General features: G+C 40.2%; 1 protein-coding gene across 2 annotated transcripts in view; it reads right to left on the bottom strand.

Moving 5' to 3' along the window:
• Positions 1-18,105, bottom strand: part of SCYL3 (SCY1 like pseudokinase 3) — a gene marked incomplete at both ends in the record, with an annotated part of 29,285 nt that extends 11,180 nt beyond the window's left edge. For both annotated transcript variants that reach the window (XM_084251522.1, XM_084251523.1), the window contains 6 exons: positions 7,689-7,800; positions 9,007-9,109; positions 10,184-10,240; positions 12,278-12,391; positions 14,673-14,858; positions 17,941-18,105. In XM_084251522.1, coding sequence (XP_084107648.1) covers positions 7,689-7,800; positions 9,007-9,109; positions 10,184-10,240; positions 12,278-12,391; positions 14,673-14,858; positions 17,941-18,105 — 737 coding nt within the window. The remainder of the gene's footprint in view (positions 1-7,688; positions 7,801-9,006; positions 9,110-10,183; positions 10,241-12,277; positions 12,392-14,672; positions 14,859-17,940) is intronic.
• Between the last annotated feature and the right edge of the window lie 769 nt (positions 18,106-18,874).

Raw genomic sequence — 18,874 nt, 5'->3', positions numbered from 1 at the left:
AAGGAGAGAGATACAAAGGAAAAAGAATGAAGAAACTAAGAATTATCTGACACCATAAGGGAAGGAACTATAAGGGTCATAGGTATCCCAGATAGAAAAGAAAGAGACAAGGGAGCTGAAAAGCTATTTGAGGACATCACTGACCCATAAGTGAAGGAAATGAAACACATACAGGAAGCTAGAAAGACACTAAACTATCAAATAACATGAAAACTGCAAGACACAGTAGTAAAGCTTCTAAGAGTCCAAGACCAAAAATAAAATAAAATAAAATAAAATAAAATGAAGCCAGTAACAGGAAAGTAACAGATAACCAAAGGAAAATCGATTAGGCTAACATCAGGCTTCTCTGAAGAAACACTAACGCATGAAGAGAATGGAGTGACATATTCAAAAAACTACAAGACAAAGATGCCAGCCAAGAATATCCTGCAAATCTCTCCTTCCAATCTGAGTAAAAAATAAGGACCTTCTCAGATAAACAAAATCTTTAGGAAGTTGCTACTACTAACCCCCACTCCGAGAAATATAAGGAGTCTCAGGATCTAAATCAACAGAGGAATGAACAGGAAACTCAACAAGGAGTTAAATAAAACCACAAAATAATAAACTAAATGGAAGTAACAGACTTATATGTGTCAATAACCACTCTAAATTTTAATGGACTAAACTCACCAATAAAAAGGCACAAAGCAATATTCTGGATTACAGAACAGAATCCAAACTCTGCTGCCTCCAGGAAGCACAAGTTTTAAAAATAAACACAGACTGAAAGTAAAGGACTGGAAAACAATTGACAAGCAAATGACCCCCCTAAAGAAGGCAGCAATAGCCATACTTTTATCAGATAAAATAGACTTCAAGCTAAAAAAATAAAAAAGGTGAGGATACACAGATGGACACTTTATAACAATCACAGGGACAATACACTGGGAAGACATTAACACTCATCAATATATACTCAAATGAGGGAGCACCAAATATATTAGACAATTACCATCATCTCTGAAAACAGACATTGGAGACAATACATGCGGCAGAGACTTCAACAGCCCACACTCACCAACAGACAAATCAATGAGTCAGAAATAAACATGGACACAATAGCCCTAAACAAAGATCTAGACCACAAGGGCCTAGCAGATATCTATAGGAAACTGCATATGGATAATTTTCCTGGATCAATCACATACTGGGTCACAAAAAAAAAAAAAAAATCAACAATTACATGAAGATTGAAATTATACCAAGTATCTTCTGTGACCTTAAAGGTATCAAACTAGAAATCAACTACAATAAGAAAGCAAGGAGATCCCCCATTACATGGAGACTGAACAATACGCTATTGAAAGACTACTAGGTTGGGCCTCCCCAGTGGCACAGCGGTTGAGTGCTGGGTTGCGAAGTTGCCTGCAGACTCTGCAGCGCCGGTTCGATCCCTGGCCACAGGGCAAGGGTCCCACATGGCGCGCAGACCTCTCCTGCCGCCCGCTGCTCCCCTCAGCAGTGTGCTTTGTCAGTCCGCCTGCTCTGCTCTCCCCTCTGGCTCTGGTGAATTCTCTCACCCTCCTGCGCTTCTAACTGTACCCAGTGCTTGTATAAATAAATAAATAAATCTTTAAAAAAGAAAAAAAAGACTACTGGGTTAATGAATAAAGAAATAAAAAAATACCTTGAGACAAATGATGAGAACTCTATCTTCCAGAACAAATGGGACACAGCAATAGCAGTATTAAGAGGGGAGAAGTACATAGCAATACAGGCCAACGTCAAGAAACAAGAAAGAGGGCCTCCCTGGTGGTGCGTTGGGTGAGCGCAGTGCTGTGAGGTTGTCCGCAGCCTCTGCAGTGCAGGTTCAATTCCCAGCAGGCCAGGGAGATACCCACATGGCACGGCAGACCTCTCCTGTCTCACCCGCTACTCCCCTCAGCATTGTATTTCGTCAGTCTGCCTGTTCTGTTCCCCACTCTGTCTCTGGTGAATCCTCTCACCCTCCCACGTATCTGGTCTGTACCAGATTCTTGCATAAATAAATAAATCTTAAAAAAATACAGGAAACAAGAAAGAATCCAAAGAAACAACTTACTGTCCCATCTCAAGGAACTAGAAAAGGAGGGGGGGGGGGGACCAAAAGCCAGTAGGAGGAAATAAAAATTAAAGCAGAAATAAGTGAAATATAAATTTAAAAAGAATCCAAAAACTCAATGAAACCAAAAACTGGTTCTTAGAATAAACAAAATAGATAAATCCCTAGCCAGGCTTAAAAGAAAAAAGAGGGAGAAAACGCAAATAAATAGATCATAAATGAAAGAGAAGAAATTACAACAGACACAGCAGAAACCCAGATGATAATTAGAGGTAATTATGAACATTTATATGCAAACAAGTTCAACAAGCTAGATGAGAAGGACAAGTTCCTAGAATTATATAATTACCCAAAACTGAATAAAGAAGAAACAGAAAACCTGAAAACCAATTACAAGCAAGAAAATTGAAACAGTAATCAAAACCCTCTAAGAAAAACAAAATCCAGGACCAGATCGTTTCACAAACAAGTTCTACCAAACGGTCAAGGATGAACTAATGCCTACCCTGCAAAAAAGTTTTCAAAAAAACTGAAAGAAGGCTTACTACCAAAAACATTTTATAAGCCCAACATCACACTAATACCAAAACCAAAGAAAGACAACACAAAAAAGAAACTACATACCAATCTCCCTAGTGAACACGAGTGATAAAATCTTTAATAAAGTCTTAGCAAATTGAATCCAACAATGCATTAAAAGGATCACACACTATGACCAAGTGGGATTTATTCCAGGGACACAAGGATGGTTCAACATCCAGAAATCAATTAACACAATTCATCACAACAAAAATAAAAAAACTATGTGATCATATCAATAGATGCCAAGAAAGCATTTGAAAAAGTTCAACATCCATTATGATGAAGGCCCTTTAAAAAAACCTGGAATAAAAGGAATTTATCTTTACATAATACAAGCCATATATAACAAACTCACAGCTAACATCATTCTCAATGGTGGAAAACTGAAAACCTTTCCACTAAGATCTGGAACAAGCCAGGATGTCCACTCTCACCACAGCTCGTCAGTATAAAACTGTGAATCCTGGGTAGAGTAATTATGCACGAGAAAGACATAAAAAGAATCCAAATTGGGAAGTAAAAAAAATCATTATTTGCAGATGATATTATATAGAAAACCTGAAAAAATCCACAGAAAAACTAAAACAATAAACGAGTTGAGTCTAGTAGCAGGTTTCAAAATTAATACACAAAAACAATCACTCTGAAGAGGAAGAATTTAAGAAAATCATCCATTTACAACTGTACCAAAAAAAAAAAAAATCAATATCTGGGAATAAACCTAACAAGGAGGTTAAATACCTATATAAGGAAAATTATAAAACTCTGTTGAAAAAACAGAAGACACAAAGAAATGGAAAGCCATTCCCTGCTGATTGGAAGAATTTATCAAAATGGCCGTTTGACCAAAAGAAATTTATAGATTCAATGCAATTCTAGTAAAAATTTCAATGGCATTCTTCAAAGAAATGAAACAAATATTGCTGAAATTCATATGGACAGTCAAAGCTCTCCAAGGAATAATGGTGGCAGTATATGCCCAGACTTCAAACTATACTAAAAAGCCATAATAAACAGCATGGTACTGGAACAAAAACAAACACACAGACCAATGGAATCAAATTGAAAGCTCAAAAATAAAATCACACATATACAGTCAACTAATCTGTGACCAAAGAGCAAAGAATATACATTGGAACAAGGAAAGCCTCTTTAACAAACGGTGCTGGTGTTAGGGGGACATAAAGTGAAAGGGGGGAATTGTTAGGGGGGAAAAGATGTCCTAAAGCTAATTCCATACAGGCTTTGTGGACTCCACCCCCACCCCAGGCCAAAGCCAAAGACACTGGGAACTCCAAATCCCATCACCACCAAAGGGAAGGTGGCTGGGACCTGAGGGTGGGGTTAAGCAGCCAGGTTGGTATAAAGCCAGACACGTGGGCTTTGGAGGGGGGTCCCCCATTTTGGCTCTCCGCCAGCTCGCAGCCGTCCGGCCAGCTCAGAGAGTGCTTTTTGGGTTTCCAGGTCAGCGGATCGGGTAGGACACATTAAAGACTTTATTTCCCTATTTTCTCCCTGAGTTGTACATTTTCCTTATTTCCTTTTCCCTTGTAAATAAACCTTTTATTAACCTTTTGTGTGTGCCTGTAGTGGAGTATTAATAAGTCCCTTGTAAGCGTGCGGGTGAGGACCCACAGCCAGGCAACCCGTTCAATATCGGGGCTGCCCTATAACACTGGGAAAACTGGACTGCCACATGCAAAGGAATGAAACTAGATTACTATCTCACACCATACACAAAAATCAACTCAAAATGGATAAAAGACTTGGATGTAAAACCTGAAACCATAAAATATATAGAAGAAAACATAGGCAAAATATTCCATGACATAATAAATTTTAAAAATATTTTTGATTTTAAAAACCTCACCTATTATCAGGGAACTGCAAATCAAAATCACAGTGAAGATACCACTTCACACCTGTGAGAATGACCCATACTTAAAAATAACAACAACAACAACAAAACAGAAACAAGTGCTCGTGAGGATGTGGAGGAAAAAAGGAATCCTCTTATGCTAAACTAGTCCAGCCACTATGGAAAGCAGTGTGAAGGTTCCTCAAAACACTGAAGATGTATTTACCATACAACTCAGCTATTCCACACCTAGGAATCTACCCAAAGAATATAAAAACACTAATTTGAAAGGAAACCTGCACTATGTTTACTGTAGCACTATTTACAATAGCCAAAATATGGAAACAAGCTAAATGTCCCCAAATGATCAAGAAAATGTGGTATATACACACAATGGAATACTACTCAATGATCAAGAAAAAAAAAAACCAAAAAAAAAAACCTCAAGCCATCTGCAGCAACATGGATGGAGAGGGAAGGGAATATGCTAAGCAAAGTCAGTCAGGACTGACTTCAGATGATTTTACTTATATGCAGAATACAGAGGAACCAAACAAATGGCCAGGTAAAAGATAAAACTTGCAAGCTGACCATAGATTTCAAGCATACAGGAGGGGAGGGTGAGGGGTCAAAACAAGGGAGGAAACAGCACAGGGACAATGGAGGTGGATCACAGATGGTGTGGTAGTGGAAGAACTACGGGGACTACACTTAAGAGGAGAAATCAAACACTGTCCAAAAACTGACGATGTAAGAGAATTTTAAAAATAAATATACTGAAGAAATGACATTACCATTACAAAACAAGTTATTGATTCTCAAGTTTCCTTTGGTGAAGTTAAAAATTAAAGAAGGTTGGGGGTAGAGGACTTTCTGGTACAATTCCATGTCACAGAACTTCTCTCTCCTGCAGAGAGTCCTTCATTTTTTCAGTGAGGCAGGGCAGAGGGTGAAAGGAGGGATCAGTTTCCTGCAGGGTAGCTAAAGGCATGAAGCCTTGGGGGGCAGTTTTGCTTAAGGATGCTCACAGTATGCCCCACCATCCACCTCCTCAGCCCACAGTCAGCATAGCAGCCCCCTGTGGCTCCACATAACATAGCAACACCTGTTTCCCTCTGCTCTGCAGCCTAGAAAAAGCGCAAATGTTTTAACTCAGACCTAATCAAATTGGCTTAGCTGCCTTAGCAAGGGACTCAGCCCTGGTTCTTCTGCTGCCCAAAGCTGGGTTTGCTCCTCATGGAGATTTGGAGAAGGGGGAATTGGTGTTCTTTAGCTTTCCTATTCCCCATTTATTTATTTTTTAAAAGATTTATTTACTTATGCATACAAAGACCAGGTGTAAGCCAGAGGTGCGGTGGGGTGGGGGTGTGTGAGAGGACTGACCAGAGAGAGTGAGGCGTTGAACAGGCAGATCTACTGAAATACACTGCTGAGGGGAGTAGCAGGCGAGGCAGGAGAGGTCTGCTGTGCCATGTGGATTGCTCCCTAACTGGCCGGGGATAGAACTCATGCTGCAGTGGCTAGCGATAGCTTGATAGCGCTGTCCCCAATCCCTGTGCCACCAGGGAGGCCCTCCCCTTTTTATTTTTATTTTTTTAATTTTTCTGATTTTTTTTTTTAAATAGAGGCATGTTTTATTTGTTTGTTTGTTTGTTTTGCTTATACATGCACTGGGTACAGTCAGAAGCGCGGGAGGGTGAGAGAATTCACCAGAGCCAGAGCGGGGAGCAGAGCAGGCAGAAGGACCCAAGTACACTGCTGAGGGGAGCAGCGGGTGGCAGGAGAGGTCTGCGCGCCATGTGGGACCCTTCTCCGGTGGCCGGGGAGCAGCCGGGGATTGAACCGGCGCTGCAGAGGCTGCGGGCAGCTTCGCAACCCAGTGCTCAACCGCTGCGCCACCGGGGAGGCCCTTTTTTTTTTTTTTTTTTAGATTTATTTATACAAGCACTGGGTACAGTCAGAAGCGCGGGAGGGTGAGAGAATTCACCAGAGTCAGAGCGGAGAGCAGAGCAGGCAGACTGACGAAGTACACTGCTGAGGGGAGCAGCGGGCGGCAGGAGAGGTCTGCGCGCCATGTGGGACCGTCACCAGGCGGCCGGGGAATGAATCAGCGCTGCAGAGGCTGCGGGCAGCTTTGCAACTCAGCGCTCAACTGCTGCGCCACCGGGGAGGCCCCCCTTTTTATTTAAAATACAATTCTTAGTAAAGAACTCTTAACACACAGTGATGACAGGACCCACTTGCTACATAGGATTATTCGTTATACAGACTATATCATGGTAAATAAATTACTATTATGAGTCACCCAAAAGGACGTTAAAATACTTTGGTTAAAAGACTAAAAAAAAGACTTGTCTCTTTGAAACATAAATGACAAATAGTAACTGCAGTAAAACTATCCCCTCTCCTTGTTTAATAATATGCCCACGCCCCACCCTCCCAATATCTCTAGGGATGTCCACCATCCCTAGAGATAATTTCCCCTCCAGGGATAGTATCAGCTTTTCCCAGGTTCTCCAATTTAAAGACACAGGAATTTTAGTTTCAAAACTGACAGAATATTGACCTTGCTTAAAAAAGTCATGCATGTAGAATGAATCCATGCAGAGGCTGAAAAATATGTTTGAACCCAAAGAAAGAAAGTTACACTGTGCCCTCTCTCTAACTCTACTTTTTTGCTCTTCCTTCCCTTTGGCTAAACAAAGCAAGCAAGCTTCTCCTTAAAGAGAAAACAGGCTGGTTTCCGCCCCCAACAAGGAAAAATTCAATAATGAATTCAAATCTATAAGACGCTGGCAGCAGGAAGGAGAGACTGTGTTTACTTTCTAAATTAACTTACAACTGTAACCAATGGACACAGCCCAGCTTCTTCACAATCTGAAGCTCTAAATTACAGCCTAAACCTATCATTTGCAGACCCTTGTCTTCATGACAGTGAAAGATTTCTATTAACTTCCCATCTGTTTGTTATAAAAACCCAATTTATTTCTCCCTCTGTTGTCTCTTGTGGACATAACTCAGTCTCTTCTAATAATTAGCAAAGACAACAAAGGGAATGGCACCTTTTGGTCCCCCTCCCCCACCACTGGCACAGAACATCCGGTAAGGGAGGGAGCAGGCAAAGGTGACAGGATGCAGCCAGCGTCACACTAGAGCCCTCACCTGAAGAAGTCATGGGACAGTAAGGTGCAGAGCGCTGGCCGACATTTTGGAATGGGATTCAGCAAAGTTGAGTGCAAGGTCTGTTGAAAACTGGAAAGAACATCCGCTGAAACTGAAATCCAGAGCTACAGTTAGTTTCCAATGCCTTCTCCCTCTTTTCAGGGCCTCTATAGCAGGAGACTGACGAGAGCAAAAACCAACCTGTAAAAGCCCAAACAAACAGAGCCCTGGCTGTTGCTGAAGAGCTTCCTGCTTGCCTTAAGCCCAACTCCTCAGCAGGTGTAGAAAATTGTCCTGCCAACAACTCCAGCCCCACCCCCTGCACCTCCCCTTTTGTGCCCTCTCATTTCCTGTCAGTGTTAGCTCAGCTCAGGCCTAAAGGAGGTTAATAAGTGGCAGGTGTGAGGGCCTCTTCAACCAGTGCAACTCACCTGTAGAACACATAAAGTTATTTGAGCGACTGCATTTTTGATTCTCCTAAGGATGGTATGTAATAGCCACATGGTGAAGAGAAGTGAGTTTATTTCCCACAAGGGATGTCTTAGGGACCTTGGGTTTAATCCTTAAGTATCTAGGCTGGGATAACTTAGAGCTGAAGGGTGTTTATAACTTCAGAATCTGCGTAAACCAGGCAGAGGAACTATGTTAGGTCTACATAAGCTTCAGCAATGCAAGATACAAGCCAGTGAGGGGCTGAATGTGACAGGTGCCCCCTCATTCTGTACTGTGGGACAACTGGGGGCCTGGAGTGGTTAGAGGAGAGTGAGGCAGGCTACCAAGCATGCCATTAGAGAAGTCAGAAGAAAGAAGAAAGCAATGTATTCAGAAGCCTGGGCTTAAGGAGCAATGAAAGAAAAAAAAATTGTAATGAGTAAATTACATCAAGAAGAAAAAAAGAAAACCCAGAACTGAAGGAATAAAGATCAAACAAGGTTAAACTTGATTTAGAAATGAAAAATTTTTGAATCTCTTCTTCAGATTCCTACATATAAATCGATAACAGTATTCATTTACTTATTGGCTGGCTCAATAATGAAATATCTTTGGACCACAAATGCCAGTCCCAATGAGTAATACAGTAACACATGATGCTGACAGACATGGTTCTGACTGCTTCCCATTTAAAATTCTTCTAAGAGTGCAAACTAAAGACACTCAGAGCTGCTCTCCTCACTGCTGTGAAGATCTGCCCTCAATAAGTTAGTTGGTAACCAAAAGGTTCTTTCCATGATTAAAGACTAAAGTCCTTTGCACAAAGGACAGGCCCTGGGTGGTTTTTCCTTTACTCTGTGGATGTAGTAGTATAACTCTAACTCACCCTGTTCATTTAAGACTGTGAGCAAACTTTCCACCAATGTCCCAAATGAATAGGCATCCCGGGCATGTCCATGAGACTCTGGCAGAGTTGTGAATTCTGGAGACTAAAAGCAGAAAAGACCATTAAAATGAGAGAATCTTCCTTATAAAAATTTTCTAATCTTCTCTGAAGCATTTCTCCCATTTTTGCATTTATTATACCCCAAAATAACCACAAAATATCACAGTAATTTATAGACTCTTAAACTTATTAGTGAGAGGAATTTATCAACGATTTTAAAATATTAAATGAAAGCACAAAAAAAATGCTGGTCAGATATGGTTTGTGTCTGTAGCTTTCAAAAATATTTTTCACTGCAACCCAGAGTAAAACACTTGTTGTTATTACTGTATCCGTGCAGTACACACACATACAAATACACATATAATGGAAATCAAAGCTTCATAAAGCAATACTTAGCCTTATTATCATCATTCCTGAGATGCCCAAGGATATTTTCTATTTTATTCCTTTTCCCCCCAAAATGCTAGCCAGGACACCTAAATTAATTTAAAACCCACAAATTGATTCAAAAAACACTAATATATAAACACAGTACTGATTTAGATAAACCTGAGTTATTTCAAGCCTTAGATCTACACTTAAGTTTACAGTTGGGCTTGTATTTCCTCTAAATATGTCTTTGGGGATCAATGTTTATTTACAGTGGTTGTAAGTTTAGAGAGAGCAACTGTTTTTGAATTTACTGGTCAATCTAATCTTTCTTCACCAGCACCATAACCATAACATCAATAATTGCTCTTCTATACAGCCTGGAACCTAACTAAGGGAACACATGCAGATGAAGACTTGGGGGTGAGCACAGGAAAGGACAACGATGTGGCTTCCCCAACTCACACGTCAAAGACTTAGTGTGAAAAGCACAGGAAGCAACAACCCATTTCATTTTGTCTGCATCATAGCATAATTGTACATACAACTAAAAATGTAAGCTAAAAATAGTGTCCAGAAACATGCTCCCTCTTGTGATGAAAACATTAATTTCAGAAGAAGGCTAGAGGCATTATAAGATGTCTATAACTTAGCAAATGGGTGGGTAAAGTTGGTGGGTTTTTTTGTAATTTTATAGTCAGTTACATACAGAAGCCTTTGTAACATCTGCAGTATATCATCTTACCATCTCTTCAGGCGGAATAGATGCTGGGTCTCTTACTGACTGAATACTCCTCAGAAACTAGACAGAGACATAAATGAAGGAAATAATTTATACATGTGTTTGGTGAAGCAATCTCTTACATCAAGTTACAAAAGTAATAAAAGAAACAGCAGTAATGACCACACATTAAATACACAAATTTAAAATATTCCTAATTAAAAAATGCAAATACAATGCCTAGTACAGCACAAGTCCTGCTAAAAAAGTTGTCAGTCAAGCCTTTCTCTCCCATTAAGCTGGTCTAACAGAGCCCTCTGCTGTTCAGGGGCATCGTTGCATTTTATTTTCTCAAGGAAATCAGGAATACTTCCTCATCCTGCATATAGTCATGAAGGCTTTTTTAGCACAGAAGAAAACCATCAACCTTCTTACCAAATCAATTTTAAGACCACGATAAATTATAAAAGTAGAGACCCTACAACTACAGAGACAAAATCACCATCACATAAGTACATTCATTCACAGATTCAGAGGTTATTTTTGAAGAGCTTATTTATCTGTCCTAACACCATTTAAGGCTCTATTAATACAAAATCAATGTGAGCAATCCCTGCCTCAGCCAGGTGCTCACCACTGAGAATGTTACCAATGCCTCGTGTCCTCGAATCACAGGTGTGACTCATTTTGTTGGAGGTGGGAGAAGAGTAGGAGGAGGTTCCCAAGGAGGAGACTGAGTTGGACTTCAACTTGACCTTACACTTTCCAGGGCTCAGGAGAGAAAGGCATCCCAGTGACAGAATGGCACATGAAGGAAGAAGAGGCGAGGGAAGCAGCACATGTGCCAACAGCTGAGCTGCTTGGCACAAGATGGAGCCAGAGTATAGCTCAAGAAGCTCAGTGCAGACAAAGCTGAGGGGTTGGGCAGGAGACTGGACAGGGCTTTGTGTGCCTGGAACTTTGGAACAGATCCCAGAGAAAGGGCCTCCTGGCATTACATTAACCAGACATAAAGGTGAATTCTTTTTTTTTTTTTTTTTAAATAGAGGCATGTTTTTTATTTATTTATTTGTTTGTTTGCTTTGTTTATACATGCACTGGGTACAGTCAGAAGCGCAGGAGGGTGAGAGAATTCACCAGAGCCAGAGCGGGGAGCAGAGCAGGCAGAAGGACCCAAGTACACTGCTGAGGGGAGCAGCGGGTGGCAGGAGAGGTCTGCGCGCCATGTGGGACCCTCCTCTGGTGGCCTGGGAGCAGCCGGGGATCGAACCGGCGCCGCAGGGGCCGCAGGCAGCTTCGCAACCCAGTGCTCAACCGCTGCGCCACCGGGGAGGCCCTAAAGGTGAATTCTGAGACAGAAGTGAGTAGAAGGAACAGAAACAACCAGAGAAGTGTCTCATGGTGGAAAGAGCATTTGAACTGAACAACAGACCATGAAGGTGCACAGTGGACAGGCCCAACGGAGAAAGCCACTACAGAAAATAGGAGAAATGAGGCCCTGCCAGGACAAGGAGGAGCCACTGTCACATTAGAAGGTTATGGTAAGAGTGTTTTCTTCTTTTTCCAAAGGGCTGGTGGCAACATGTAAAATGGTGAAGATAAAACAGAGACTAGAAAGGCTTATCAAACTAGGAGGGAAACGTGCAGGTCTTTGTCGGACAAATTATAACAAGTGCCACAGGCGGTAGCAACACAGCTCATGAGGAGGAATTAGGATGCAGAGGCCCCAATTCAGTCGTCAGGACATAATATATTGCTTTGGGAGACCTGGAAAAGTACTCAGTGGACATTTTTTGAGTTCCTACTATGTGCCAGGCACCATCTAAGGGCAATATCATTGGTAAGGACCAGAAAGGAGGAAAATTTGATTAGAATATTTGAAGAAATCATTTTACCTCTTTCAGTCTCAGGCTCCTCATCTAGCAAATGAGGAAAAAGAAATAATCCATAATGCTCCTTTGAGGAATAAAATCCCAAATTTCAACTCTATGAATCTGAGCAATGACCCAAAAAAAAAAAAAAAAAAAAAAAAATCAAGCCTCCAAATCCAAGATCTGCCCCTAACACTGGCAGGAAAGCCACAGACTCAGAGATATCAGAGACTGAACAGGACCTTACCTCAGGGGTGGCCTGAGGAACACTGCAGACCGTGTCCATGCCTCCCAGTTTCCAGTGCCCATCTTCACTCACAAATACCGAGGACAAGCAGACATTGTTGTGCGTGAGGTGCCCCTGGAAAGGAAGAACAGGAAGAAGACTGTCACTCCAATTTTTGGAATAGAAGTTTCAAAAAACTAAATGCTTACCAAAACAACAACAACAACAACAACAACAAAAAGATAATGGCGGGCCTCTCCGGTGGCTCAGCGGTTGAGCGCTGGGTTGCGAAGCTGCCCGCGGCCCCTGCGGCGCCGGTTCGATCCCCAGCTGCTCCCAGGCCACCAGAGGAGGGTCCCACATGGCGCGCAGACCTCTCCTGCCACCCGCTGCTCCCCTCAGCAGTGTACTTCGGTCCTTCTGCCTGCTCTGCTCCCCGCTCTGGCTCTGGTGAATTCTCTCACCCTCCTGCGCTTCTGACTGTACCCAGTGCTTGTATAAATAAATAAATAAATCTTAAAAAAAAAAAAAAATTGTTTAAAAAAAAAAAAAAAGATAATGGCAAGCCCTCCATTTCCCATAATAAATGGAACCGTGACTTTAAGAAATGCCAAGCTGAATAAGGATAGAGAAATAGACAAAAGCAATGGGGAAGGCTTCTCTTATCTCTCCGTGCAGTCGGGCAGGTTCATGAAGACATTAAACCCCTGCACAGATCTGTGCATTCCCATTTCCACAGGAGTCCTTAAATATGAATTTACAAGTCTTTATAACCTATATGATTTGGTTCTAATGCCTTTAAAGGTAAAAATTCATCTTTGCTCGCATATAAAATATTTTATTAATTTCCTCCTTTAAATTTTCTCACCTATATTCTGTCAAGAACCCCAATCTACTTCATCTAAATCGCATCAGTAGGCATTTAAAAATTGCCTGAAGAGGAAAATGCAATGAGGTCCACCAGAAATATCCCACAGACCACAAAAGAGCCTATTTTAAAACTATAAAAAAATAGTGAAGTCAAAAATAGTGAAGTCACATAAGAGGAAGAAAAAGAGAACAGGGTTGAAGAATGTAAGCTTTTTCCCAAAACAGAAAGTATTCCAGTAGACAAGAACATTCTACCCTATAGATCAAATATGCATTTTTTATAAAATACTCCTATGTTCATAGAGACACACATATATATGTATACATGTTATTTAAGAGAAGTTTTAGAATAGTATGATGTTTCCACTTAAGATAAAGGAGAATAAGCACACAGATAACTGCTTTTCCTGCATATAGGAGATCCTCAGAATAACCTGTGATCACCACCACGGCACCTCTAGCGAGAAATGGGTACTGGATTCAAGGATAGGAGAAGGATTTGCTATTCCCTGTCTACAATCTCATACTATTCACACTTTTTACCAAGTACATGCACCTTCTCCAACAAGGAAAATATTCCTCCCTAGTAAAGCATGCATTACTGATATGTGAATCTTAAGCATGCTTTTTAGATGTGATAAATCCAAAATGATGTTTGGAATCTGTCTCCCACTGATAGAGAAAAAAAAAAAACAACAACAAACATTAAGATGAGTCAAATGCAAGTGTCACTAACATACAACTGTTGTTTTTTAATATTGGGGGACTGCCAAAGGTCTTAATACTTCTCAGAAAGTAAAACTATTAAGAAACAGGAGCTCCATGATATGGTCAATAACCAGACCAGAAGTAAACAGATGTGTCACATTACCCCTCTAATAGCAAATACACCTTTAAGGGCCATCTCTCACTGCTACTATCTACTCAAATGGCAGGGGACATGTGCAAACTCTGCCTCTTTATAAGAAATGATCATTTCTGCCGCAAAATTTAAAATGGGGCAAAGCAGCTGAAAAAAAGTAACTTAAGTGTGTAGCAGCATTCATGTTAAATTTTTAATCTTGTCTTAATAACAAATACCAGTCATAGTTATTTTTAGGTAAAGGGAAATGATAGTAAACTGAAATGAAGTTTTATAAAGAACCACTCAGGGATTAGGTGTCTTAGCATCTCTCGTGACTTTAAATGAGCTATTTTCTCTCAGGAAGTTTTCTTTTTGAAAAAAGATTTATTTTTATTTATTTGTGCATACAAGAAGAACTGGGGTGTAGGCCAAAAGTGCAGGGGATGAGAGGATTCACCACAGACAGAGTGGGGAACAGAATACCAGACTGACTGAAATACACTGCTGAGGGGAGCAGCAGTTGCTGGCAACAGTTTGATAGCACTGAGACTTTAACCCCTGCACCAACAGGAAGGCCCCCTCAGGAAGCTTTCTAATAAGAAGAGTAACTTACAACTTCACACACACCACAAGCACTACCACACCTAAGGAGCCCTGGTTTACACTGAAGTCTGGGAGGCAGACCATGTCCAGGTTACTTACTCTGTCGTGAAGGAAGATAAGAGCCAGCAGTATGTCATAGATCCCAGCACAGACTTCTGCAGAAGACAATGTTTCCAAAGCCACTTCCAGAGGCTGCACTCGCTCTGTGACGAGATGAATGCCATCTGCTTCCACAGTGCAAGATAAAAACCTTAGCAAGCAAGGGTGACGAAGTGTCTTCAAGTGCTTTAAAAATACAAATAGAAAAGTTGATGAAGTTCATGACTCAAAACCAGTTTATAGTTTTATATACATCATGGCAAAAGTCGGAAAATGCGTACCTATGTACTCAAGGGCCTTTCCAGCTCCCTACCTTCCTGTGCTACCTGACCCGCCAAGCTTCAAATCAGGCAAAGAAGAATCTATGACTTGTTCTGACACTATTCACTTTGCCAACATTAAATAGCTCTACAGACACTTTAGATTTCATTATGTCAATGTGAGGCGCCTAAAAGCCTGGCTCTCCCAATGACTACTGCTATGAACTCTGACCAAAGTGCTAAAAACAACTACCTGACAAAACTGAAAAGGAAACAAAAGCACAGATTGTGATCTAAACATTCCAATTAAGAATGGAGAAAAAAAGGAAGACCCAACTATATGCTCCTAGAAAAGACATATTTAAAAAATAAACAGATACAGGTAAATTGATAGAAAGTAAGTGGGTAGACTACAATAAGATAAAGTCAGAGTGAATATATTGCTATCAGACAAAATGCATTTCAAGACAGAGTATTACCAAAGATGATAAGATCTTCATGAATAAAAATGACAATTCGCTAAACAGACGTAACAATTACAAATGTCTACGTGCATAAAATATACACATAAAGCAAAAAAAAAAAAAATGGCACAATGAAAGTGAGGAATAGACAATTCCATGATCACTTTTTCTTACAATAATTACAAATTGTGCTAAGTTTAGATATAGCTCCAATAGGGTTTTTTGTTAATTCTTAAAAAGGAAGCTATTATCCTCCTCTGGGTTAGTCTAATTAATAAAAAATAGTTAAGAAAATTTCTTTAACTAGCAATTGTGAACTATTAATTTGTATGTCTGCCTTTAATGTAATCATCTGTATGCTAATAAATACAGCAAAGACCCAGATGAGTTGAGAACTGTGCTAGTGGGTCAGCTGTGTGAGTGTGGTTACTGGGAGAACTTGTTAATAAAAGTCTTTTGAGCTACACTTTTTGTGTAAAACTATGCAGCCTTCCATATTTCATTTTAAGAATCACTTTAAAATATATTCAAACCCAACATGAAACAGTTCAACTTTTGCCTATTCAAAAAATTTTTTTATTCAGTTTTTATGTCTCTGGGCTACTTTGATTTTCTGTACCTACTTTCATTCTCTTTCTAGTACTCAGGGCAGACCAGTGAGTCAGAAGAAAAGCTGCCTGGTTTAGTGCTGGCCTGGAAATACAGTCAATAAATGTCTACATGAAGTAACAAAAGTCATTTCACTTCTGATTTTCTAACTCTACATGCCCAGCATTTCGAAATGCCTAAACCAGTGTCCTTGTTTGTTTAAAGAAGGGGGACCGAGAGGGGGCTAACCCATTGCATGATTCTGAATAGCCATGTAGCAAGAATTACACTTTTCATTCCTTTTTAGCACACACAATGCTACGCATAAGTTATGCAGTAATTCTCAGCAATGATTAGCAGTTAAGAATCAAATAGAAACAGCAACTTCTGCTGCTCAATTGACAGAAATAGCAACAAGATGCACTTACTAAGTGCAAGTAGGATAATTACTCGGGGAACATCAACTGAAGGGATAAATGGAGAAAGGAGAGCTTTTTGAGTAAGTGTGCCTGAAAGTAAGAGATCCTTGGAAAGTATTTGTCCCAAAGTTACTGCACTGTTACAACCATTCATGGTACCAGGTACTGGTCTTTGAAAATAGTATTTCAAATGAGGACCTCTGTTATTAAATGTGAATAATACTAGGAAAATTGTCAATATTTATACTTCTCTATGTCCATAAGCAGATGTTAAGTGTGAGCTTCTAGTCTTCAATATAAACTATTCCCACTTTTCAGGAATCAGTCATGACTCAGTTACCTAGAGAATGAATTCGACACTTAACTTCTCATTATTATGCTGCCTCTGATTTGATATTTCACTTTGCAAACCACACACAGAGCTAACTGGCTCACTGTTCTAAACCATAGCTCAAATTCACTTGCAAGTTTTTAGATAGGCAGAACATTATAATTTCTCTGTTAAAGAAACAGAACAGAATAATAACCAAGAAGCTTATACAAGGGAGCAAGAATTTTCATGGAGAAATATTCCTCCTTAGTCCCCTAAAATGCAAGTCAAGGGGATTTGCATTCTAGCTTTACATTCTATCTTTATATACCCACTGCCTGGAAGTTAACTTAGGAATAAAATGCAGAAAGGGAAAGGGAGACTGATTTCTAGGTTAGAAAACCTGCACTTGAGGTGCTGGTCAAAAACCCAGGTGGAGACAGTCAACAACAGGCTGAATATAGATCTGACGGTCAGACAAGTGGTTTTGGCAGAAGTTTTGTCTGGGCACAGAGGTGGAGTGGTTATGAGCATCAGCTGAGAATGAGAGTGACGTGTGAAACTGGTGAGAGCCGGCAAAGGGCCCTTCCACGGACAGCCCTGCTGTACCTGAGGGGAAGGGGCCACTTCTGAAGTTGTTCTAAGTGGATGATGTTCAGAAGCCTGCTAAGAAAACCAGGTTTTCATTATGGTTATAAAGGGAATAGTTTTTTTAAAGAGCTGACAAGGTAGAGAAGTTGATTTACCGTAAGGAAAGTTTTAAATGGAGGAGAGGAACCAAATGAAAATGTCAGCATCAAGAAGAACCGTAACGCATTTCTCAAATAGAATGCAAGCTCCTTGGGAAAGAAATATACAGGAAAGTTCCTGGAATATTTTATTTTATTAAAGTGTTGTCAATACAGCAGTTTTGTTAAGCTAGATTTAACTCCCTTTACCTTATATTAGCCATTTAAAGTCACCTCCCTAAAAAAAAATTAAGCAGGATGATCAAGCCATCACTGAATTTTATATAAAGCTTTTGGGCTATAGTTGTGGTATCTGACCGTGACATACAAGCTGGAGATATTCCATGAAAACAGGACTGCTGTGTTTTAGAAGACGTGTTTTTAGAGCACATGAATAAAAATACTATTCCTTAGGCCCTTCTTTGACCTTCATTAATTTCATACTTAATAGAAAATACGAAAATAAAAAATACTATTAAGTGATCAACTACTACTGTACCTTGGCAGCTTTATTAACCTTGTCTTCATTTTCTCTTTTATAGACAAAAACAGAAGCAAATTTGCCATCTTGCAGCACAGCAGGATAAACAGCCAATCCAGAGGGTAAGGTGAACGGGGGTTCTTTCAGTGTGTAGCTCTTCAAAGCACTGTTCTCTGATCCCATCCCTTATGCAGTGAAACAGGGTTACAGCTCCTCGGAGCCAAGCAGACCTGAAAGAAAACAGAAAACACGTTTCAAACATTAAATCCCTATCTGTACCATGAGCAAGAGAGACCCAAGATATCCAGGCACCATCATTTAAGCCTACTAGTTTCTGCAATCCCCATAAACTAGGTCATTTGAAAATACAAATAGTAAATGCACAGCAAGTTGCCAGAAATGTCTGTCAATTAGCAACTAACAGCTCCAGAGAAAATGCGCTTAACCAAACAGCGGTAAGCATTGCTGTCCCTCTCCCAAGCCCCCTACACACCCTTGGAACTTTCAGAGTTGAAAAGTCATCAAAAATAAATAAAGCCATTCATGTTCCCTCATCCACTATGAAATTCTGCAAAATATGACTATTCAAACAGATAAAATTTCTATGTCTAAAATAACCTAAAATTATAAAGGAAAACAATACAAACTGGAGAATATTTGTAACAATGATGAGAAACATGTCAACGAGTGGAAAGCTCACATGAACCAAGTAAAACACTGACACACCAGAATAACCAGAAAGGGGACAAGGCAACTCACTGAAGAAATGCAAATGACAGCAAACATAAAGGTGAAATCTCACTTCTCTTCAAAGTCATGCTCAGTAAAAGGAGAAAAGTGCTAAATGTATCTTCTCAAATGCTAAAAATAAAAAGCCAGACATGAAGTTCTAGAAAAGGCAAGCTACACTACAATTTAAAAAAATACAAAATACATCAGTGGGGCCCAGTCA

Source organism: Talpa europaea, assembly GCF_964194135.1.
Source record: "Talpa europaea genome assembly, chromosome: 12".
Classification (NCBI taxonomy): domain Eukaryota; kingdom Metazoa; phylum Chordata; class Mammalia; order Eulipotyphla; family Talpidae; genus Talpa; species Talpa europaea.
Note: the sequence above shows the minus strand (reverse complement) of the source record. Positions and strands in the feature narration are given on the sequence as shown.